Genomic DNA, 25,641 nt, shown 5'->3' with positions numbered 1-25,641 from the left:
CGGTCATACTTAGAGTTCCAGGTGGGAGATATGGTTCTCCGGAAGGTGTCACCTTGGAAAGGTGTCATCCGGTTCAGGAAGCGGGGCAAGCTGGGCCCCAGGTATATTGGTCCTTTTAGGGTTTTGGCTAAGGTGGGCCGGGTTGCTTATCACTTGGATCTTCCAGATGAGCTTAGCCAGATTCATAGCACGTTTCATGTCTCTCAGCTATGGAAGTGTTTAGTGGATGACTTCGTAGTGGTACCATTGGAGGATATTCAGGTGGATGACCGCCTGAATTACATCGAGAGACTGGTGGCGATTGTGGATCGGAGGACGAAAGCCTTAAGGAACAAGGTTTTCGATCTGGTGAAGGTACAGTGGCAGCACCGCAAGGGATCAAAGTGGACTTGGGAGTCTGAGGATGAGATGACAGAGCACTATTCGGAGTTGTTCAGGGCAGCGGACATCGAGGACGAAGTCTGATTCAAGTGGAGGAGGATTGTAACACTTGGAATCCTAGTATGTTCGCTATTGCCCCTTGTGTATTGATAATTGCATTTTGGTCCTTGTGTTGTACGCGAGGCGTACCACATCGTAAGCTTGGCGTACAAGATGCTAAGCGAGTACGCGGGGCGTACTACATGTTATGCTTAGTGTACTCATGCAAGGCTTGGATGGGATTTCGGACACATACATGGGGCGTACGTGTGCTTTAATGAAAACCCTAATTTCGGGGTTGGAAACTATATAATCATCTTTATGGCTCATGAAACCCTTATTTCTCAGCCTCCTCTGACCTTTTAGCCTCATATTCGAAACCCTAAGCCTCTCTTTTGTGTTTTGAGCTCATTGTGTCCATTTTGGTGTGTTTTGGTCCATATTCAAGAAGTAGAAGCTTGGTGCAAGGTGGTGGATCAAGGAAGAGCTTATGGATCTTGATTATTTGCTTCATTTCCAGCTTGTTTGAGGTATAAAGCTATGAACTTGCTCATTTAGGGCTTAGATCTATTATATATGAGTTTTGGTCCCTTTTTGGACCCAAGAATGAGATCTAGTGGTTGAGGCCACTCCAGGAGCTATGAGTTGCCACTCTTGGTGTTTCTGAGGTTCAAGGTCCATAAAGTTGGCACATTTAAGGTTTAGAATCCCCCATGCATGAGATTATATCAATTTGGTGGAAGTATAATGCTATATCTTGAAGTTTGGTATTCATTGGGCATGCAAAGTCACCATGTTAGTGACTTTATGGTTCTAGACGTTTATTAGGGTTGAGATCTGTGATTTGGACTTCTAGAATTAAGCGTTAAGAGCTTAAAGCGAAACTTGGCTTCATGGGTAAGTACGTTGGGCGTACAAGTCTGTACGCGCAACGTACAAGTCTTGTTGCATGTATGCTTGGCGTACAGCTGAGTACGCCCCACGTACTCAGTCAGTAGGAATTTTACATGTTGGGCTTCGAGTTTGGGCTTTCTTTTGGGCTTAGGTTTTTGAGTTCTTATTGGGCCATCCGAGTGCAAGTATTTTGGACTAGGAAAGATGGTTGGGCTTTAGGGTAAGGCCCATGTAAGGGGTTTGGGCCCAATTTGGATAATTGGGCCTTGGTTGATTAATTGGATTTTGGGCCTTTTAGATTGTGAGTTTGGGCCTTAGTCTTGGACAAAGCTAGGTTAGGGGTAAAATGGTCTTTTTACCCCAAGTATGGATTTATGGTTATGGACTGGAACCCAAATGTTAATTGCGTGTTATTTTGGTATTGATTAGCTCGGGGATTCGTCAGACCAGCAACCAAGGATTTTTAGTGAGATTCAGCAGTCGAGGTGAGTTTCCTCACTGGGTTTAGCGGGTCTAAGGCTCCAATGTTGGCCTTTATTGTTTATGTTAGGATGTTAGGAGTCTGCGTGACCCTTGCATGTGTTATGTGTTGCTATGTATACTGGGCGGGGGTCAAGTCGGGCGAGGCCCGATGACTGAAACGTATGCTATTGTTTATAATCGTTGTAAGTGTTAGCATGATTATGTGATATATATTGTTTGTGTATAGTGGGCGGGGCCCGATGCCAGGCGGGGCCTAAGAATAATAGATCTGTATACCGGGCGGGGGCCCATTATGTGATTTATTATATATGGTATGGGGTAGTTTGGGGAACTCATTAAACTTCGTGCTTACGATTTTCAGTTTATGTGTTAGGTACTTCTGGTTCCAAGGGGAAGGGCTCGGGATGACTGCATCGCACACACCACATGGTTCTGCTTTTTCAATGTTAGTCTGATTGATATGATGTTTGATACACTTATCTTATTTGGTTTGTATGGATAATGTTTTTGGAACACTGTTTTATTTAAATGAAAAATGAAAATTTTGGATCATATTTCTGGGACGTTACACTATGACACCAATTTAACTTGTTTTCATCTCCTATTTTACATAATCAAATGTTGAGAGAAGAACTTTGGGAAACACTTGAACAAACGTTAGTACAAGTTGATAATTATGGAATAAGTTAATCTCAAAGGATCATGAAAGCTCAACAATAATAAGTTGGATTTGTTAGATTGTTAGTTGCGGAAATGTAAGGTGCTGAAATATAAAGGAAATGTAAATGACAAGTTATATAAAGTACACACCAAACTGATACGAAACACGGTTTGCATTTAAACACAAGTTAGTAAGTGAGATCAGTTTAAGGTGAAGATCTTGGATGATGATCAGTAAGTAAGATGGAGATATGAGAAGTGATAAAAGATAATAAGTGGAGAAGAGACTTCAGATGTGATTAGAAAAATGTAGAAGTGGGTATTTGATACAAAGAAAGAGCACTCTATTTATCGAGCCTTGAAGACTTACAATCAAGATAAACTATTAATAAACTACTGACTAAAAAGACAATACAATACCTATTGGATAAACAGATGCTATCACATGTCAGTACAAAAACTAAGTCTTCATTGCGGTTCACATCAGGATTGTGGTAGCAGGGGAGATATTGCGGTAGGGACAAGGATTGCGGTAGTGAAGGAACATTACGGTAGATAGAAAGAATTGCGGATGACTAAGTTTAAGAGGTTTACTTCTTGCTTCAACATCAAATAAAACTTTTCTTTATGCTTTCAAAACATGTTGTCTTTGTTTGCGGAAAGTCTCAATTTATTAAAAATAATTGAGTACAAATGTTGTTTCAAAATAATAAAATCCTAAGGATGTCATAATCAATACACAACATAAGTTACAATGTAAAGACATATCGGTCATGAATACTATTGCAGATTGTCTCTTATTCACTCGACATCCTAATCAAGTTCCAACAACCTTAACCCGATACATGTGATGCATATAATTTGAGTGAGTCAGGTTTGGGAATCTGATGAGACACATAAGGTTTTCAATCCCACAATATCATTTTGATAATAATCCATAAATAATAATCCTGCAAAACCAACTGTTAAAAAATATATAGATACAACATACAACATAGATATCTATAAGACACTATTCCCTTTACCCCTAGTTACCCAGCCCGTCGATTCTCACACATTGATCCCATAACAATCTAACCTGATGGATCATTGTAAGCGACGAGTAGACTATACTACTTCGGGGATTCATTGGCAGTTGAAAGCCAATAAGACAACCATGAGGGAGATAGAGTATAAACACCTATGGGAATGAACACCCGACTATGTTACATAATGTGTTCGTGGGTTATAAATCTACGCTAACAACGTAATTCACAAGACTGTTTAGAATAATCAATTGTTGTTATCTTACTTTGGTAGATGACCCAGACATACTTACTTGGTTGCTTGTTACAGACCCACCATTTCTAGTTGTTTAAAGGAATACTAGTGCAGTACTCTAGTATGTAACCCATACCTCGACATGTAATAATGTCACAGAACATAGATCTACTCTCCGTTTTTTATCTCACACACACCCCAATACAAAGCTACCCACTTATTCTTTGAGCTAGTTATCCTTTGCAAGCCTTATTTTTTAAATAGACCAGATTACAATACATGTAATCGCTTCTAATACAGTTTACGTGTTCATACATGTAACAACCCAAATTTCCTTGTGTTAGCGGCGATAGCTTCAATTACTCGAATAATAATTTTTGTAATTGATTTTTGATTTTATAACATTAAAATGAAGTAAATTAAATAAAAATGAATTAGTAAAATAAAAATTTAACTATTGAATTAGTTTTGAGACTTAACTGAAATGATTTATTTAGATTAAATATTAAACATAGAACGTGGATGGGCTTAAGTGGACATATTAGGAATTTAGAATGTAAAATTATCAAGTTTAGGGGTTTTTGGAATTTAATCATGAATGTCTAAGGGCTAAATTGAAAAATCACATTAAACACCTAAATAGTTATGTATTATGGATTTAAGGCCTCATTCTATTTGCTTTCTTTGCTTGACATATACGAACCAACGTGGAACGATCCATGTGCTTGTTTTTTTTGGTGTGGCATGCATTGATAAAAAATGGAATTGAACATGGGAAACAATTGAGCAAGGCAGTAGATTGAAAGAGAGAGGGAGTCGGCAAAGGATCGCGAGATCGATGAGTTTTTGGTTGTGAAAATCGACCTTATAGCTTGTAAGTTCTTGATTACTCCTTTTGTGTTTAAGATTCAATTGCTATTGACTTGGTTGGAAGTCGTAAGTCATTTGCTTTCATTGGTGTTAAAAATATTTTTTTTCCTTTTCAGCTAAATTATTCTGATTCTTATGTGGAACTTTTTTCTACATCAAAGTCCATGTTTTGAACTCTCCTTAAGGTCCTCAAAACAGTTCCTAGAGGTCTTGCAATGTGGTTTATTATGACGTTGCTTTGATCATACAAATATGTCACCATATAACTTGAAATGTCTCATGATTCTTAGTTGTTTTGCTTTGTATTTGTTGCCCTAAACCCATATTATAAGGTTTAAAATAATAACCTTGAAAGTCATTCAAATCATGTCTAAAAGTTTACCCGCGTTCCATCTCAACATGTGTTTTGTTTTGGAACTCAATGAAGCCTTGACCGATGAGTGTAGGATTTAGTGTTTAGTGTGGTAATAGCATCCTACTTTCAATCATCTTTTAGTAAACTCCTTGGTCTTTTCATTAGCACTCAAAATGTCTTAGTATCTCCAATCAATACTATTTGTGTGCAAAATGGAATAATTTTAAGTCATTTTCTTTAATCTTGAAGTTTATGGTGATTTTTATCAAGATTGCAAATATGGACAGAATGGTTGATCTGTCTTGCAAGGGTTTTAGAGGGCATTGTGGTCTGAATTAGACATAATCACCACAAGAGTAAAGTTTTATGAAAGCGAGTTTAGTTTCCATAAAGTCCTATATCAACACTTTTGGAGTTGTATATTTTTTTTTATGCTTAAATCACTGAGAAGGGGTCGGACTCGAAAATTGTAAAAAATGTAAAAGTTAGTAAGTATTAAAGTTGTATTTTTGAAACATGTACTTTATTTGTTAACTACTTGGTATGCGTGGTTATTAGGTGAGTTCTGACAACTTCAAAGGAGCTCTAGACTTTAAGTTTAGTAAAGAATTTGTCAAGGCTAAGGTGAGTTATTAGTTTTAACATAATAATGTGCATAGTTGAAAACTACACTTTGTGAACAGTTATGTTGATACATGAAAAGTGATCCGTTAGCAATCTGAAGTGAGACAATTGCTGAAGTGAGAAGTGTTCCGAGATGAAGATAATTCCGAGATAAAGACAATTCAGAGTTGAAGACATTTCCGAACTGAAGACTTATCCGAGATGCATGTTTTTCTATCTGTTAATTGAGTCTGTAATGTGAATTAAATGTTCCTAGTACTACTTTGTCCTTTTCTTATTGTTTTATCGTACATTACATGCGACAAGATCAATAGAAGCGGTTGTGTTTGGCTGTTGATCTTCAGCTGTCTTCTAGTCCATGCACTTTATGGGTTTTGTCTTTTTATCACTCCTTGTCTATTTAAGGAGTTGTAACCTTTATGTCTAAAACGCATGAATGTAACATTCTCTTTCACATCAATACCAAGAAACATTCGGTCAAATCATTCTCTCTATTATTCTTATTGTTCTTAGAATCACTTTACATTGATTCATTCTTATTTGAGCACTTTGTTGAACTTCATATTTTGAGACAAGACTGGTTTACCAGACTTGACTGGACTCTAACTTTAGGAGCAGACATTGATCTTAAGTTAATTCAAGGTTTGAGTTTTCAAACCTTGTCCACGCATATATCGTTTTCTAGTATTCACAATTGGTATTAGAGCCTAAGTGGTTGTCCTTTGAATCCAAAAGAACAAATTATAGTTGATTGAAGATTACCTTGGTATGTCAATCATTTCAGTGTTTAGGATAAAAGTTCTTATATATACCACTTCAGCTTTAATATCTTAACTTCAATGGCTACTTCTAATCAAACTCAACAAATGTATTCAATACAAATAGAAAATAGCATGGGTTGCCCAACGCATGCCCCATTGCTAGTTGTTGAAGAGTATGATCACTGGAAAGTTGGAATGGAGAGATTTTTTCTTGGTAAGGATAAAAGTGAAGAGATATGGAGATCTGTAAAAGATGGTCCTCATGTTCCCGTACGCCAAGTGGTTAGAGATGCAGTTTCCACTTTCATGGGTCAAGAGGAGGCCCGAGAAGGACCACTTACTGCATCAGACATCGAGAAGCTCCATGCATATCAAGTTGCATTCTCTAAAATGGTTTTTGGTGTACCCCCATCTCTTTTTGAGCACATTAAGTTGTGCAAATTTGCAAAAAAGATTTGGGATACACTACAAGACCTGTTTGAAGGTTCAGAGAACATGAAGGATAAGCGTTTGACATCTGTTGTCAACGACTTCGACACCTTCACTAAAACTCCTGGTGAATCTGTAGCATCTTCATCAAACCAATATAGGATCATGGTGAACAACATGACAACACATGGAGTAGTCCGGACTCCACTAGAGTAAAATCTCAAGTTCATCAACAACCTTAGAAAAGAGTGGGGAAATGTTAAGCCATGTCTTCATAGTAATGGATTTATGAAGAAACTAAAGCTCTACCAGTTGTTTGCTGAGTTGCAAGGTCATGAATCAAATGTTGCTCAAACATTGAGAGAACTCTCAGGAGTACCTCTTGATTTAGTCAGCTCAGTCAGTCCACTGCTTCAGAACCCATCTGTTTTGGATCCTTTTGGAGTTATCCCACCAGTTCCACCTGTTCAACTTACACGACCCACTCCACCTGTCGCACCTATTCCCCCAATTCCAAACTACCAATATGGTGAAGACCTTGATCCCGAAACCGCTGATTCGGAACTTTGTTTCCAACAAGAGTTTTCACTTCTATCAATGAAGTACAAACGTCCTTGGAATTCCAATCAAAAACCACCTCAAAACCGATTTCAAGCTCCTCACCAAACAATCCTCAACCTTACCCTAAACCTACGGAGAATCCACCAACATATCGTCCTAACATTCCAAATCACATCTCGGAACCTCACGAGGTTCTGAACTCATCCAAGCCCAAGATTATATGTCACAAATGTGGTATAGGAAAGCACTTTGCAAAAGATTGTTTGGCTGAAATTCCTCAAAAAACAAATGTGATTGACTTTGCCTACTACGCTCGTAGAGCACAAGAACTTGCTGAAAGTGAAAAGGCTTTTGTCACCATTGTTTCAAGGAATGTTGATGGGTATTGGTCATCTGGTGATGAGGGTGAAGGAGAATATACAAATAACTTGTTTCTTCTTGCTAGACAGTCAATTGAGTGTGATGAAGGTTATTGGTTTCCGGTTCGAAAGCTAATGATAATGACGCTGAGCCAAACTTTTGCTACATGGAAACCAATGATCCTCCTGGCCGAAGCATCATCCAGCAGGTAAAATCTATGATTAGTGATAATAATTTTGATTTATCTATTTGTGAACCTTATCTAACTCAAATACAATCAGATATAACAGTGATCTATAAGGCTTATGAATCTGCCATAGAAGATAGTGAAAAGTTGGATAATTTACTAGACTTAGATTACGATTTGAATACCGCAAACTTAAGATAGAATCATTAGAGAGAGAACTTGTAATGGCTAAGGATGAATGTATCATTTTGAATGCCAAATGTGAAATTACTCTTAGTGAAAGAAACATCTTGGTTACTCATAATAAACGTCTTAATGCGAAAATTGACGCGTTACACAATTCAATTGATGTTCTTGAAGCTAATGAAAGAATGACTCACAAATTTCGTCATCCCTAGCCCAAAGCCCCTGGTCTCGGAAGCGAGTTTCCAAAGCCAGTTGTTCATCCCCTGAAGGAACTTCAAAACCTAACGTTCATGGGAGATATTCCGAATCACAGTTATTCGGATACCCCTATCTCACCATTGTCGTCCCTTCTTGAGACCTCGAACAAATATCAATCGTTAATCCCCGAGTTCAAACTAATCACCGTTAAATGTCCTAATTCCACACCTCTTCCGCATCTGATATCCCTGGACCTGAATCTGTCTTTGAAATCCTTACCCAACACAGACTGTACCGAAGTTCATTTTTCGAATTTCGGTACTCCAAACAATTGTGTTATTGAGAAAATCATTCTTGAGACAAACGGACATGACTCGGACCAATCCAATTCATTTTGGGTGTCTCTTGACAGTGATGTAGAACTTAAGAGTGATGATTACTTCTCATTTGATTCCTTTGTTTCCAACTCTAAAGTCGTCTCAAACTCGACTCTAGTTCCATTTAAGCCTTGCTTCAACAATCCATCGACTGGAAAAACTTCCAAGTCATCATATGACTCTCGGAAGAAACCCTGGCTAAACAAGAAAGACATTGTTCGTTTAAAGACTGAAGCTAGGAAAGCTCTTGAAAAAGAAACTAGGTCTAGGCAATGTTCTAGGTTTCTTGAGAATTTTGAAAAGAAAGTGTCTCAAACAGTTAGTCCAGCTACTAGGAATCATAATACCTTCATGCCTATTAAGACTCTTAAGATGCCATCTAATTCTGTTATTTTGGATGTTCAGAAGACATCTGTCAATAGTTGTGTGGAAAATGTTGTTGGATTAATGTCTAAGTCCATAACTATATTTGGTATGTACTTGACCCGACCCGGCATGGTCCATTTGGGTTGCACTTCACCGACACAATTTATATGGATAGTCTTTTGAGAATAGTATATTTATGATTTATATTGATATATTATAAGTTCTAATATATTAATATGGAATCATATTATTTAATTAGTATTGATCAAGAATTAATTTAGAATTAATTAAGTGATCAAAAAGAACTAATTAAATATGGACTCTTATATATATGGAATGGGCCAAGTTCATTTAGGTTGGGCTAAGCTTTCATGGATGGTCCATGGAGCTTTTAACCCATGGATCCTATGTAAATGAAAGGTCATGGGTATTAGGGTTTACATGGATGTAACCCTAATCCTCCATAATATATAAAGGGGTCCTTGGCTCACAAAATTGGCACAAGTGTGTGAAAATAAGAGTGGGCCGATTTTAGTGTGCATACATATTCTCTCAAGTTCTTCCAAGGTGTTTTGGTGATTTGTGATTCCATTTGAGGCTTCCACACTATTGGGGCTTAGCTCTTAAACCTTGAAGACATCAAGCTACATCAAAAGGTATGTCATCTAACTAGAACTTTGTAGTATAGGTGCTTCATAATATGCTAGTTAGGATGAAACCTTGGAATAGTTAATATTTGCATGTATAATAGAGAAAACATAGATCCAAGGTTTATAGGGTTGCATGTACACCATAGGAGTGTTAGAATGCTCAAAACCCAACAAATGTTACTGTTGAGACTTCATCCAAGAAAACTGGCTCTCCTCGGACAGTTTCCTCTTCTGTTTTTATTGCTACCTCGGATGGCATGATTTTCAAACCAGCACAACTTCCAAATTCAAATGTGCCTACGAATGCAGTGAACAGAGGAAGAGTTGCTCGGAACACTGTTTTTCAAAAGCCTTTTAAAAGTTCAATCCAAAAATTTGAATGAAAAATTAAAACATTTGAAAAATCAATTGAAACACCTCTGAAAACAGTTCCTCCAGCAACATCTCAGAAAACCGTTCCTCCAAGAAAAGCAGTACCCAAACAATCAATGGTTAAATATGATTTTTGGATAAATGAAAAGACCTTGACATTCTGCATCTTTCCAAAAGAATATTGGGAAAAGCCTTCCAAGATATCAACTGCTTAGAGATCACAAACCTAGTCCAAAGCCCTTGCTAAAACCCCCAAATATAGCTTGGAGCCTACAAACTCCTAACTCACTGAACTTGCAGGCTTTTTGTGCTTCGAAACAAGATACAATATGGTATATGGACAATGCTTGGTCCATGCACATGACTGTACATAAATATTTTCTACATGATCTAAAGCTTGCTCCAAATGCTGGTTATGTTACTTATGGCAACAATTCAAATTCTCAAATTCAAGGTTATGGCATCTTGGCTAATCCGTAAATTTCTATATCTCTAATGTGGCATATTTAGCTTATCTCAAGCACAATCTGATCATTGTTGCTCAACTCACTAATGCAAACCAGAGAGTTAATTCTACAAGAATCATAGCTATGTTATGATAGAACACCCAAAATAATGTCTTATCAAATCAAATCGTATCAAGAATATGTATCCTTTAGACATCAACATGATCATTGGAAAGACTCAACTTTGTCTTCTCTTGAAGGCCGTTCCTGACATAAGTTGGCTATGGCATCGGAGGCTCGCTCATCTCAACTTCCAATACATGAATGATCTTGTTTCTGGTGAAATGGTCCAAGGTCTACCACTCCTCAAATTTGAAAACGATCATCTTTGCACTTTGTGTGAATGTGGGAAGCAATCTAAGAAAGGACATCCTGTGATAATTAAAAAATATATCTCAGAACCTCTTCAACTTCTTCATATCAATCTCTGTGGGCCATTCACCATAGAAAGTTTGCATCACAAAAGTACATTCTTGTGATTATGGATGACTACACAAGATTTACATGCGTTTTCTTCTTAAGGCTAAAGTCCGAAACAACTTCTGAACTCATAAACTTCATCAAAGGAATTGAAGTCCTTGTTAAACTTCCTGTTCGAAGAATCTGAAGTGACAATGGCTATGAATTCACAAATGACACGATTGAGAAGTTTCTTATCGATAAAGGCATTGATCACAATTTCTCTGCTCCCTACACTCCTCAATAAAATAGTGTGGTTGAACGAAGAAATAGAACTCTTGTTGAATCCGCTCGATCGATGTTGAACTTTGCAAACCTTCCTCTTTATCTTTGAGCCAAACCTATTTCCCCTGCATACTTCACTCAAAATCGAAGCATCATCAATCGTCCTCTTAACATGACACCGTTTGAAGCGATGAATGGTAGAAAGCCAAGTATCTCATTCTTACATGTTTTCAGATGTAGATGCTTTATCAAAAACAGCCGTGACCAACTCACCAAGTTTCAAACAAAATCCGATGAAGCTATATTTCTGGGATACTCAGCCAAATCTAAAGCTTACAGAGTTTTAAATCGTAGAAATCATGTAATTGTAGAAAGTTTTGATATCATTTTTGATGATAATTTCATTCGGAACTCAGTCCCTACTCATGTTACCACACATATCATGGAATCCGATGCTCCACCATCTGGGTCTCCGAATCCTCAGATTATCTATGAAGTTGATTGCGAAAGTCTCTTCGGACTAATAGAAACTGCTCTTGATTCGGAATCTCAACAAGAACTTCCTTATCTACCACTCTAGTTTCTCAAAATGTCTCTGGTCTGACCCCAAACCTTCCTCCATTTGATTTTGATCAATTTCAACCTTCTCAGGTTGAGGGGGAGAATAGTCATCCAACCCTCGAATCGAATGTTAATGGATTTCAAGATGCAGCAGATCAATTCGCTGAATTTGATTACATTCCAAACAACAATGAAGATGATGTCAACTTCTATGACTTTCCGAACGAAGACGATGTTGATATATCTGACTCAGAACTTCAGGGGGAGCATCATCCTCAAATTCAAATTGTTCAGGGGGAGCAAAATAACCCCATTGTTGATATTGGATCATCCGATGCACAAGAACATCCAAGATTACATATCTGGACCAAGGATCATCCTCCGAATCAAGTTATTGGAAATCTTAACGCTGGAGTTCAAACTCGCTTTAATGCTGACATTCAAAATGAGTGCCACTTCTCGGCATTCATATCAATGGTTGAACCTAAATCCATCAAAGAATCCTTAGAATATTCCGATTGGATTACAACCATGCAAGAAGAGCTAGCAAAATTTGACAGGAATCAAGTATGGACTCTTATCCTTCCTCCTCAATATCATCCTATTATTGGTACAAGATGGGTCTTCCGAAATAAACTCGACGACACCAAAGTCATTATCCGAAAGAAAGCGAGATTGGTTGCCAAAGGATTCACTCAAATTGAAGGACTTGACTATGACGAGGCTTTTTCTCCTATTGTCCGTCTTAAGGATATCCAAATCTTTCTCACTTATGCTGCTCACAAAGGCTTTAAAGTTTACCAAATGGACGTCAAAAGTGATTTTCTCATTGGTGAACTTGATACGGAAGTATATCTTCAAAAACCTCCTGGGTTTGTAAATTTCCATTATCCGAACTATTGTTACAAACTCCAAAATGCTATTTATCGCCTCAAGCAAGCTCCACGCGCCTGGTACGAGACACTCACTGATTTTCTGAAGTGTTCTGGTTTTCAAAGAGGAATTCTTGATCCCACATTATTCTGAAGAACCAATGGGAAGCATCTCATGTTAGTTCAAATATATGTCGACGATATCATCTTTGGATCAACTGATCCATTGATGGTTGCTGATTTTGCAAAGCTAATGGTTAGTTGATTCCAAATGAGTATAAATCGTGAATTAAGTTTCTTCCTCAGACTGCAAGTTAAACAGACCAACATAGGAATCTTCATTCATCAAGAGAAATAAATTTCCGAACTTCTGAAGAAATATTCTATGGACACCTGTGCCTCTGCAAAGGTTCCAATGGGTTTCGGTCACAAGATCTTCTCAGACCCATCAGGTGTTGCCGTTGATCAGAAGAAGTATAGGGGAATGATTGGATCGCTACTCTACCTCACTACAAGTCGTCCGGACATCATGTTCTCTACATGTCTATGTGCAAGATTCCGGGTTAATCCATTTCAACAGATTCGTATCTATTGTGATTCTCAAAGTGCTATTGTGATTTCTCATAATCCATTTCAGCACTCCACGACCAAGCACACTGATATTCCGTACCATTTTATTAAGTATCATGTTCTAAAAGGTAACATTGAGCTCATATTTGTTCCATCTGATGATGAAACTGCTGATGTCTTTACTAAGGTATTATATGAAACCAAATTCAATTGGTTTCTCAACAAAATGGAAATGATGATGTATGATCCTCAATTCTTCCAAGAAGTTTGTACTCTCTAATGGAAACATTAGAAAGTCAAATAATTTTGACTTAAATTTTTTTTCCTCGGAATTGTTTCTTCTCGGAAAATAAAGGACCATTATATGTCTTTTTTGTCTAACCTTTTCTCTAGCTTTAAGTTTTCAGCTTTCCTTATCATTTGAAGTTTAGTCTGATATAGTTACATCGGATTGTTGAATCTATATGCCCAAGAATCATTATGGAGTGATATTGCTAATAATATATGATCCTATAGGGTCACACCTTTATCAACTTGGCACATTTTGTATATTTATTATTAATATGATTATTAATAAATAATATCGATTCTTGTATTTTAAATTAGGGAATAATTATTGTTTTTGTGAAAATAATAATTATAAGAGAGTATAACTAGTTATTATTTCATATGGTATGAATTAATAAGTCATGCACAATATTTTAGACTAGTTGGATTCTTTTGTCTTTTACCTAAAGACAAAGTTTATATTTTATAAACTTGGAGTTTATAAAAAAAAAGAATCCTCCTCTTTTCAAGAGGTATGGCCAAAAGTATTAAAATATGGGGGTTGCTTTTCAACCTCCATGCTTTGTCTCCCATGCTTCTAAAGGCTAGAAATACTTTAGAGTATTTTAATAAAAATGCCTTACTTTGCTTGGACTATATAAGAGATGCATGAGGCTTGCATTTTTGCTAAGTTTTTGGTCTTTCTTCCCTTCTTTCTCTCTAAAAACCATGAGAATGAAGAAGCTCCAACTCTTTGAAGTTTGGTGCTTTACTTTGGTGATTAAAGCCTTGTTCAGTTGTCTCCTTTAGTGCCTATTTGAGTTAATCACTTAAAGCCTCAAGACAATCAAGAATACAAGAAGGAACTAGCATTCCAAGTGCCTTACTCTTGATGGTGGATACTTGTAGAGAAATCATATTCTTTGATTTTTGCTATCTTCATCAACACCCCAAAACCAAGTGGGTTCAAAGGCTTCAAAGGTTATCTCTAAAACATCCTATGGTTGTTTTTTTATTTCATTCTAACCTCTATAAATGGATCCAAGATGGTTTGGTTTTGTTATGAACTGAAAATAAACTTGTTATTTTTAAAGTCTTCCGTTGCCGGTTTTTGTGAAAAACAAACTTTTATTTCGTATCAAAAACCAACACAGATATCTTGAGAAATTATCATATCAGAGTACTCCTCCTCGGAAAAATATTTATGAAGTGCACCTCGAAATTCAAATCCAACATAGTAATGTGATTTCATCACTTGTCTCCTTCCTAGCTCTGTTCCTTCAGCTCTCGAAATTTCAAATCACTTTAAAAAATTTGTCCTCTAAGATCTTCATGCATTTTTACCTCTGATATTCCGTTGAAAATTGAGCCATCTCCAATTCTATATTATGTACTTATGTAGTGTTCAGATTCTTTCGGAAGTATCTTATGACATCCCATCTTGGAATCTGATTATTCCTTGAATTTTAAGGTTTTCATTAAAGCTTTGGCACACGTATGAATAAACTACTGAGTGTTTTCTGAACATAATCGACGATTTATTTTTTTGGACAAACAAATATCTCATATTATGTTCTCAACTGTCAATTAGGAAGCCTTTTTTTGGGCTATTCATTAAATGCAAACCGTTTTGGTTTTCGGGTGTCATCATTCTACTCTTCGACCTGACCCGGAAGCTCCATCATATATAAGGACAACTGTTCTCACTTTACACTTTGGCTAACTTTTTCTTAGATAATTTTCTTATGTACTCTGTTTCTCAAAATCTTTTCCAAATCACCTGCAATGACTTGCACTCCTTCTCAAATTGCTCCCAAAACTTCCAAACCCGCAACTAAGAAGAAATCATCAAAGGGATCCGCTTCGTCCTCATCCACAAAGTTCATCCTCAGAGAAACAACCAAGTTGTTTTCTCTCGATCCCATAGATTATGATGAATCTGTACGCATCATGATCGAGTTCATCTCCCGCTATCCCATTGCCGTCACTCTCACCAAAATCCCTAACCTTAATTTTCCTCTTCGACTTCTTCACAAAGCGTTTCCTGGCTTATAGACCATATTGATACACTTGATTCTTTGAGGTTTATCCGGAAAACATGGTGGTACAGACTCCCTGAGCAAAGATTGACTCTACATGGTATTCAACATCTTCACTAGAAGAGATAATGTCCTCGACCTACTGGAGGTACTTTGGCAAGATTTTCAGAAGTTTGCAGTCAAGAGGAAGCCAAACGAAATTCCGAGTATGAGATTCTGGGCTCTGACGCTACAACAACTATACTCCGAGTGACATGAAGCCATTCCACTCAATTCGAACATCTAAGAGGTATAATGCACTTTTAAAACTAATAAGACTTATAGGTTGCCGAGTCAATCTGCTTTCGGACCTATTAGATGTCTAACTGAACATATGTTGTCCACTATTCCATCCAAGTCACCACATCTCAAACATCATCTTGAGATTTCGGTTGTGTTTATCCCAACACAACCTGCCCCGATCTCGGATGATACAACCTCGGATGAGAAAAAATCAACCACTTCTGGAGGATGCATCAAATAGATTGCCAAACAAAAGGCATCACCTTCTAAAGTCCAAGACAAAAAGAGAACCAAAACTGGTGAATGCTCTCAAAGGGATTCACAAATCGACATTCGATCTGACTCTAGATCACAATTTACCCTACCTGGCCACTCTTCTGAAGTACCCTCCGGAGTTTTAATGTCTGTAAGTCCCAAATTTTCTTGATGTATCAATCAGATCCAATTGATGGTGCAAAATCCCAATCAATTGGATGATGCAAGATCAAAATGAAGAAGAAGAAGAAGAAGAAAAACAAGTGAATCTTCAATATATTCAATGATAGGAATGATGATCAATACATGAGATTCACACTTCTCTCTACTTTCTCTCTCTAGAACACCTTGATTTACATACACTTAAGCTCCTTCCCCTTGTGTTCACTCTCTCTCTCCTCACACTTCACCCTTATATCTATATATATGGACCGCAAACACCTCATGATCCGCAAACACAAGGTTGTTTTCGGTCCTAGACCGAACTCTACAAATGCCTAGAAAAGTAAAGTATAAACCATATTTTTGACCCAACAATCTCCCCCTTGGTTTATAGCTTTCTTTTCTTTGACCCAACAAACTCCCCCTAAGAATGTAGCTGGCTTTTCTTGTCAATCTTCATTTAGAGCTTGGCTTCAGCTTTAATATTCGCATTCTTCACTGCTTCAAGATGAACAAATGAATCTTCTAGCTGAATGACTTCATCTTGAACGGATGGGCATTTCTTCAGAATTTGGCATTGAAAGCACATTGGGTGTGGAGGCTTCTGGAAAAGATTCTTGATTATCAGCACTTTTAGCTTGAGAATCTTCAGAGAGAACAACAGAGATATCGATTCTTCTGGATCACTTCAGCAGGTTCATAGATAGTAGCAAATTGATTGAGGAGGCTTCAATACAATCTGTCACATAATCTTCAAGTACAACTTCACCTTGCTTCTGGGGTTGAAAGATTGAATGTTGAAAAATAATTTTCATTTCTTGTTCCTTCGAATGAGAATTCTTCAATGATCACGGATCAAGCTTTGGCTCAGAAATTTTCGATACAGTTTCCATGAGTCTCATCTACATCTGAATTCACTTTTCAAGACAAAGAAAATTTGAGATAAAAACAAAACTAAAAGAAAACTTAGCAAACAATATTTTTGGATTTTTTCATATTTTCTTAAAAAAATAAAACGGATACAAAATATATTTTTGGATTTTTTTTATATTTTTCTGAAAAAGAAATAAAACATAACAATATTTTTGGATTTTTAATTTTCTGATTTTTGTTTGGTTTTTAAAATTTTAATTCTCCCCCTTAAATTTGTGCATAGAGGAAAACTATGAACAAGTTTAACAAAAACAAAAATAATGACTAAATTTAAGACTTTTGGGATCAAAGTTGTCAAGCAATTCAATAACGTTTATCAGCACACGCCTGCATGTCTAGATCTGGTCAATCACTGGTATTGTGGTCCACTTAAACACAAAGGATATTGGCAAATTGGACAGATTATGAGTGACAAGTCATTGTGATCTTATTCCTAAATAGACCATTTGGCTGACGACGACCACAGATATTGTTGTCCACTTAAATTTAGCAGCGAGATCTACAAACAACCTATTAAATGATTCAATTTTAGATGCACTAGAATGCGTTCCCCACTTCCCGACATACCCCAGTAATCAAGAACTTCCAAAGAACTCCTTACTTTAGGTGAGTATTCAATCATTAAGAAAGAAGTCAGATATAGAAGTGCATATGTTGTATCCCATGTTGGATGTCTTCCAATCATGCAGAGGGAACAACATATGACTAACATATATAGAGGATTAGAGAGATAGTAGGGTGTATATGTTGTGTCCCAGGTCGGATCATCCGATCACGTAGAGGGAACAACATATGACTAACAGATAGAAAGAATTGCATAGATAGGAGATGCATAAAGATAGAGTTGCATATGTTGCAATCCAGGTCGGATATATTCCAATCACGCAAAGGAGGAAACATATGACTAACAGATAGAAAGCAAGAAAATAATTTCCTACAGACCTACTTTATCAGAACCCCCCCCAGTCATCCTATCAATACCGGAATTAAGGACATGAGTCCATACATCGAGGAAATGTTGAGCCACAGTTCTAGATAATTAACTTTTAGTGTATCTCGTAGGTTCCCATGTTTATCTCACTGCTCAATCTACCCGCGCGTCGTATTGTCAGTACAAATGAAACTATCTAAGTTCATATTGTCTAGTCTTTTCATTGTCAATCTAAGTCTAGTCCTTTTGAATCCTTTGTGCCTACCAGCACATTGAATCACAGAGTCTGGACAATTTGGCTTTAGTGCATTACACGAATTTCAGATTTCCCTTTAACACTAAGCCTCATATCACTCCCCAAAAAATACCTACTAACGGAAAACTATAAAAGATTGTCTTCAAAACGAATCAGTTTAAGATAAACTCAGGAGTATCAAGAAGAAAACTCAAACCGTAAGTCACCGATTGAATTTGCATCCAGAAGGTCTGAGAACAACACACATAATCTTAGAACATATCCGAAAATTCTTCACATCGTTAAGCATAAAATCCCATGTGTGATCCTTTCCTTTCTTCCCTTCCCGCAAAGGACACATACTCTCAAACAAAGTTCTGAATGTTGTACAGTTGAGAGATGTCCCTTATCATGTGCCTGGAACAACCACTACCAACAAACCGAAGTCTGATAGTATGCCTCCATAGCTGCTCCAACACATAGCGGGATCAGTTGGTCTTTGGAACCCAGTCCATTTTGAAACTGGGTCGACCTTTGTCATCTTTACAAGGTACTCTCTCCCATGACATATCCTGCTTATCACAAACAGAAGATGAAGAAATGTTAGAATCATTAGACGATTTGGGAGATTTAACCTTTGGTACCCATCTGTAGTTGGGTTTAACCCATTTCTTGTTCGAGCAGATGGGTGCCTCGGCACTTGATTTTGAACTTGAAGTTGGCTGCCAAGATGACTTTGATTTAACCGATCTTGGCTTCACTAGAGCATCTCTTGAATTTAGCTTCTTGGCTGGCATTCCGTTTTTGACCTTGGGAGTTTGATTCTTGGCCTTCTTGACATTTCAGTCGCCATTGTTTGAACGTGGCCTCGAAGGGTTTCTTTTGAAGGATCTCCCTCTTTGCGCGTTCTGCCAGCCTTGTGTGTAGTAGGGAACGTATGCACGATTAGGACAATTTCTGGCAATGTGTCCAGGTGTTCCATAGTGAAAACATGTCTTTTTCTTCATGTGGGATTTGTTTCTGTCTGTCCCTGGTAGCACGCCCATGCCTTGTCTCTTATTGTTCCTACAAGCACACTTGCAGCAGACACTCTGATTTTCTTGTTTTGGTGGCCTGTATTTACCAACAGTAGGTTGATTAGTAGTAACTGAGTTAGAAGCAACAGATTATGAGTTCAAGGAGTCATTGGTTTGACAATCATCAAAATTTGCAGAACTAGAATTAGTTCTGTTCTCCTTGTCCTCATCCTCTACTACTTTACCTGCACAAGAAGTAGAAGCATTAGAATCGTTCAGCTCAACACTTTCTGGCACAACCACGGCAGGTTTGCCATACTCAAGATGTGATTCTCTGTCCATTTCTTCTTTGGTGAAAGGGTTAAACGGATAAGTGTGATTAAAAGGAGGAGGAACTTTATCATACCCTAGACCCTTTTGCTGGTTATCTTTAAATTTCAAACTATGTTCTATCATGGACGCAACTACCGCACTTGACACATCAAATTTCTTCAAATTAAAATCAACATTTTCAAAACGGATTTTTAATGTGTCAAGCTCGTCAGTCACAATGGCAAGTTGTTTCTCGATAAAATTGTAGCTCTCACACTTATTGCTATAATCTTCCTGTAGTTTCTTAAAGTCCTGAGTCTTGATCTCTAGTTTTTCTTTTAGAGGTCTTTGGCCTTTTCTAAGGGTATAACCTTCGTACTTAAGGTCCTCGTTCTCTCTACGCAATAATTCGATTTGTTCACGTAAAAATTTAACAGTATGAATGCATGTTTGAGAGCAAGAAATTTCAGTGACCAAAATGTTTGAGGAACTCATTGTTTTTTTTAAATTGCCCTTTGACTTAAAATCTCAAAAGTCAACCTCAAAAGTCAAGTTTAAAAAAAATCAAACTTAAAAGTCAAACTTAAAAGTCAAAGTGAAAGGCTAAACTTGAAAATTTGAAAGTTAAACGAGAAAGTCAAAGTTTAAGTCAAAGGTCAAACTTGAAAGTCAAAGTCAAATTTTTGGGGTCAAAAGTCAAAAATAATAGTCAAAAATTAAAAACCAAAATTTTGGGTTGAAAATGGAATTTTAAAATTTGAAAAATTTAATTTTGGGCTAAAATTGTCAAAATTCCGAAAATATGACCCCAAATAACGAAGCTATTTGATTTTAAAAAGGAGGATGTTTAACGTGTGGCTTGCTAGTCCAACTAGTAAGGCGCTGGAGGGAGGAGGCACGAGACCCGGGTTCGAAACCTTGCACACCCAAAAATTTTTGAAAATAAGCTGCCTGCGAGGACTACACGTGCGAGGACCGAACACGTGCTACGAATTCAGACCACAAACTCTTCTCGGTCGTAAACGAACTTCGGACCGTAAACGAGATTTTGGCCGTGAAAGCTTATTCGGGCAGTAAACGCTTCTGCGGCCGTGAACCCTTCTTCAGTAAAGCCGTAAACGCTTCTTCTGGCTGCAAACCCCTCGCAGATTACATCAAAAAACAGCGTTTTTCACCCTTTTTAAGCCCAAAACTCGATCAAAAACTCGTTTTTATGAAAAACTTGAAGAACAAACCCCCAATATTTCTTCAAAAACTACCCAAAAACGCAAAATCCTTCAAGAAAAAGTGCAAAAACGCTCCAGATCTTGCCAAAATGATTGATACAATCCAAGCTTTGATACCAACTGTAAGTCCCAAATTTGCTTGATGTATCAATCAGATCGAATTGATGGTGCGGAATCCCAATCAATTGGATGATGCAAGATCAAAATGAAGAAGAAGAAGAAGAAGAAGAAGAACAAGTGAATCTTCAATATATTCAATGATAGGAATGATGATCAATACATGAGATTCACACTTCTCTCTACTTTCTCTCTTTAGAACACCTTGATTTACACACACTTAAGCTCCTTCCCCTTGTGTTCACTCTCTCTCTCTCTCTCTACTCACACTTCACCCTTATATATATATATATATATATATATATATATATATATATATATATATATATATATATATATATATATATATATATATATATATATATAGGTAAGTTCAATTGAGAAAATAAAAAAGGTTGAGAATGGGGGAATCATTCTCAGCCAATCATTTATCTAACATGTTCAAATTAAAAGAAAATGCGCGTGTCCATTTTCATTAAGGGTATCTTTGTAAATTAGCAACTTTTTTACATAGAACTTACCTTTTTGTTGTTATCAGTTTCCAATTTGACGATATCTTTAGCTCGTTTGAATCGGATATGAGGAATTCATTATCAATATTATTTTCTTTATATAACTCGTTAGCAATTATACGTATTCATTCCATTAATCGTGAAGTTTCACATCTGTGTTTCAGTTTTCTACTTCGTATTCAGTTTCCGATTTGATCAGGTATGTATATCGTTTGAATCGGATAGATTGGAGTTCATTATCAAGATTATTGCTTTTTATAATTTGTTTGGAATTACGCTTATTATCTTCGTTTTGGAGTTGTTTCATTGGAGTTCATTATCAAGATTATCAAGTTTCGATTATGTATTGGAGTTATTTCATCAGATTTTTGTTAAGTAGTTTGAGATATTTATTTCAAATCGGAGCTGATTTAATTTTTAATCGGATATATCATTGTAGTTTTTACGCTCTGAACTGAGAGAGATTGCTTAATTACATCATCTGATCATATATGATTTAAGTTTCTTTCAGATATTTTGTACGTTGAGGTGAGATATATTCGAAATTAACCAGGTTTTCATCTTTACGACTTTTTTTGTGAGATATATTCGATATTAAGATTGTTTTTGTTTATTTATATAGATCATTTGGTGTATTATGTCGAATTCTAGTGTTATTGATGGTGATTTGTATTCTTCTATGAGTGAGAGTGAAGAAGAAGATGTTGAGAACTCATTTTTTGAAGGTATCAGTTTGTTTTTAATTTTGTTGATTATCATTTATTTGCATATGAATATGTTAATATGAATAAATTGTTGTCTTATTCATATATGAATAAACGTGTGATAATTGTAATTTCGAATTTATTATTTTTTTCGTTTTATTCATATATGAATAAGTTATGTTTTATTTTATATATTTTGAATCCTCATGAATTTTATGTATTCATATATGAATGTTTTATTCATATATGAATGTTTTTTGTTTTATTTATATGAGTTTCATGTATTCATATATATTATTGTTTTATTCATGCATTATTATTTTAGGTGGTGAATCTTCAAGTTCAGTACATGATGCACAATATTGTGATGATATAATTGGAGAACATGTCTATAAGCCAGATGTACCTGTTCAACTTATTCTATTTAAGGGTTTAATCTTCAAATCATTAAAGTTGGCTATCAAAATGTATTCTGAGTATGCTGAAATTGGTGGTTTTGATGTTAGACTGAGCACACAGTCAAGGTTTGATAACAAGATTATAAAGAAGAAACATGTTATATGTAATCGTGGTGGTAAACAGAAAAAGAAATCTTATGACACATTAGGTACAAGTGGTGTTAGGAGGAAACGAAATTCAAATTCAAGAGCTATTGGTTATCAAGCAAAGATTATATTTGAATCTGTGTATGGAACTCCAGATTATAAAGTTTTTCAGTTTGATGAACTTCACAACCATCCACTTGAGAAGAGAAGCAAGTCTGAGAGGTGGGTATGAGTTTGTAAAGCCCAAAGTAGTTGACTATAAAAATTTAAGGAGAGATATCAATAGGGTTATTGGTTATAAAGATGCGCAAATTATAGTAAACACAATGAATGACCGTCGAGCTCACTATCCAAATTACTCATTTGAGTTTAATTGTCAAGATGATGTTTTGGACTGTATGTTTTGGGCTGATGAAATGGAGAAGGCATATTATGCTGTATTTGGTGATGTTATCTCGTTTGATGCGACTTTCCGAACAAACAAGTAAGTTATTTTATCTACTTTTGTTTATAGCTTATTTATATGTGAATATTTTTATATTCACTTATTAATACATCAAAAATTGACTTTAATGAACATTTTTTTGTGTGTTAGGTATCGAATGGTTTTTGTTCTGTTTACTGCTATTGACCATCATAAAAAATCGGTTATTGTTGGATCTGGGTTGCTAAGCAATGAAAGCATTGAGTCTTACTCTTGGTTGCTTAAAGCATTTCTTAAAACTCATGGGAAAGAACCAACACTTGTTTTAACCGATCAAGATGCTGCAATAAAACAAGCTGTTGAGAATGTGTTTCGTAATTCAAAGCACCGATTATGTATGTGGCATATAATGAAAAAGTTGAAAAAAAAGGTATTATTTTAATATATTTCAAATATATTACTTATTAGTATATTCATTTATGAATATTGATTGTTATTTTACTTATTATTATTTATTCATTTATGAATATTTTTGTTTTAATACAGATATCAGATGATTTATTTACGAACACAGACTTTAGAAAAAGGTTTTCGAAGCTTGTTTGGGACATTAATATGAAACCTGATGTTTTTGAGGTGAAGTGGGGTTTGCTTATGAAGGAATTCAATCTTGAAGACACAAGATGGTGTAAAGACATGTTTACAATACGTGATTCATGGATACCTGAATATTTTAGTGATATTCCAATGTGTGGTTTGATGAAGACTACATCGAGGTCAGAGAGTATGAATTCATTCTTTAATACATACTCAGAAAGTGAGAACTTACTTTTGAAATTCATGATGAATTACGACACTGCCATTCAAAAGCAAAGGAATACTCAACGAGAGCTTGATAAGGCATCAAAGAAAGCATCATATAAAATGCAAACACCTCGAGAAATAGAACTGCAAGCATCAAAGGTTTATACATGTACATTATTTTTTGAGGTGCAAAAAGAAATATATAAAGCATGTTTTTTCTGTACATACTCATATGTTGGTATTGAAGATGGTTGGGAAGTTTACATTGTGCAGCACAACAACAGTAAAAGTGAATTTAAAAATGGATTTAAGGTAATTTTACTAGTTTTTTTATGAAAAATGTAATAATATTCATATATGAATATGAGAATATTCATATATGAATATCAATATTCATATATGAAGATATGAATATTATATGAATATATGAATATATGAGTGTTGATATGAGTATTCTTATATGAATGTAAATGTGTAAATTTTGTTTTTGTATCAGGTTGAAATAAAAGCTGAAGAGAAAGAAATAAATTGCAGTTGTGAACATTTTAAGCGTATGGGTGTGTTATGCAGACATGCTTTTACAATAATGATGAGATGTACTGTTAAAGAAATTCCTGAAAGGTACATTTTGAAAAGATGGAGAAAGGATGTGATATCAAGAAATTATCGTTTTAGTTCTGTTCAATCCGATTCAGGTGATTGTGAGAATGTAAAGCTAGTCAATGATTCATATTATAGTTTTGAATCATGTTTGGATATTGTAAGAGATGACAAAAAGAGATTGGCTTTGTTTGCTGAGAAACAACAAATGTTGTTGAAGGAATTTGAGAGTGATTATATTTCTCCTGGATTGAAAAGCAAGACAGATGGTGAAGTCGTATGGAAGCTTTTGGGTGTTACTATTCCTATTCCAGAAGAGATTAATATTCATGTTCCTGAAGTTCAAAGCAATAAAGGTTCTGGAATCAAGAAAAGAATTCCAAGTGCAGGTGAAGTAGCATATGAAAATTATGAAAAAGAACATAGAATGTGTTCAGGATGTGGAAAACGAGTTCCACATAATTTACGTACTTGTCCAGAAAGAGTTGGAGCTGCTAAATCAGCAAAAGACAGTTAGGGATTTTTTAGTTTTTTTTTTTTTTATGTTTTTTGGTTTTATTCATTTATGAATATATGCAGATAAAAACAATAAACAATAATATTCATGTATGAATAATACACATTTATATTGATATGGTAAATTGATATGTTGATATTTGTTTTTTAAATTACTATAAAATAAGTTATATTGATATTGTAAATTATTCATAAATGAATACAAATATGTGAAATTTGTTATACTAATAAATAAGTAATATTCATATCTGAACTTTTTTATGTTAATATCTAAACTTTGTTATACTAACATATTACTTTGAACTTATTCATAAATGAATATATCATATTCGTATTCATTTATGAATAAATAAAAATAAACTTTGAAAATATTTGAATATAAAAAAATGACATAAATAAGCAAACTTGTTTCTACTAATAAGTTAGTTATATTCAGATCTGAAATTTGTTATATTCATGTATGAACTTTGTTATACTGACATATTACTCCTAATTTAATCATAAATGAATATATCATATTCGTATTCATTTATGAATAAACATAAATAAACTTTG

The 25,641-nt window shown here is 35.6% G+C and overlaps 1 protein-coding gene across 1 annotated transcript; it reads left to right on the top strand.

Annotated features, from left to right (window-relative positions):
- Positions 1 to 23,158: 23,158 nt before the first annotated feature.
- Positions 23,159 to 25,087, top strand: LOC145131619 (protein FAR-RED ELONGATED HYPOCOTYL 3-like). The gene is made up of 4 exons (XM_079066284.1): positions 23,159 to 23,226; positions 23,338 to 23,596; positions 23,713 to 24,282; positions 24,467 to 25,087. The coding sequence occupies exons 1-4, from the start codon at positions 23,159 to 23,161 to the stop codon at positions 25,085 to 25,087; spliced, it is 1,518 nt and encodes a 505-aa protein (XP_078922410.1).
- Positions 25,088 to 25,641: the final 554 nt, after the last annotated feature.

This window comes from Lactuca virosa, chromosome 8 (assembly GCF_052849685.1).
Source record: "Lactuca virosa cultivar CGN04683 chromosome 8, Lactuca_virosa_CGN04683_v6, whole genome shotgun sequence".
Taxonomy (NCBI): Eukaryota; Viridiplantae; Streptophyta; class Magnoliopsida; order Asterales; family Asteraceae; genus Lactuca; species Lactuca virosa.
This window is presented reverse-complemented; position numbering and strand designations above follow the sequence as displayed.

What these genes read in the sequence shown, in the direction of transcription:
- LOC145131619 (XM_079066284.1), top strand. Translation starts at nt 23,159, where the DNA reads ATGGAGAAGGCATATTATGCTGTATTTGGTGATGTTATCTCGTTTGAT. An exon ending in TGAAAAAGTTGAAAAAAAAG is followed by an intron (nt 23,597 to 23,712) that starts GTATTATTTTAA and finishes GTTTTAATACAG; the next exon opens with ATATCAGATGATTTATTTAC. An exon ending in AATTTAAAAATGGATTTAAG is followed by an intron (nt 24,283 to 24,466) that starts GTAATTTTACTA and finishes TTTTTGTATCAG; the next exon opens with GTTGAAATAAAAGCTGAAGA.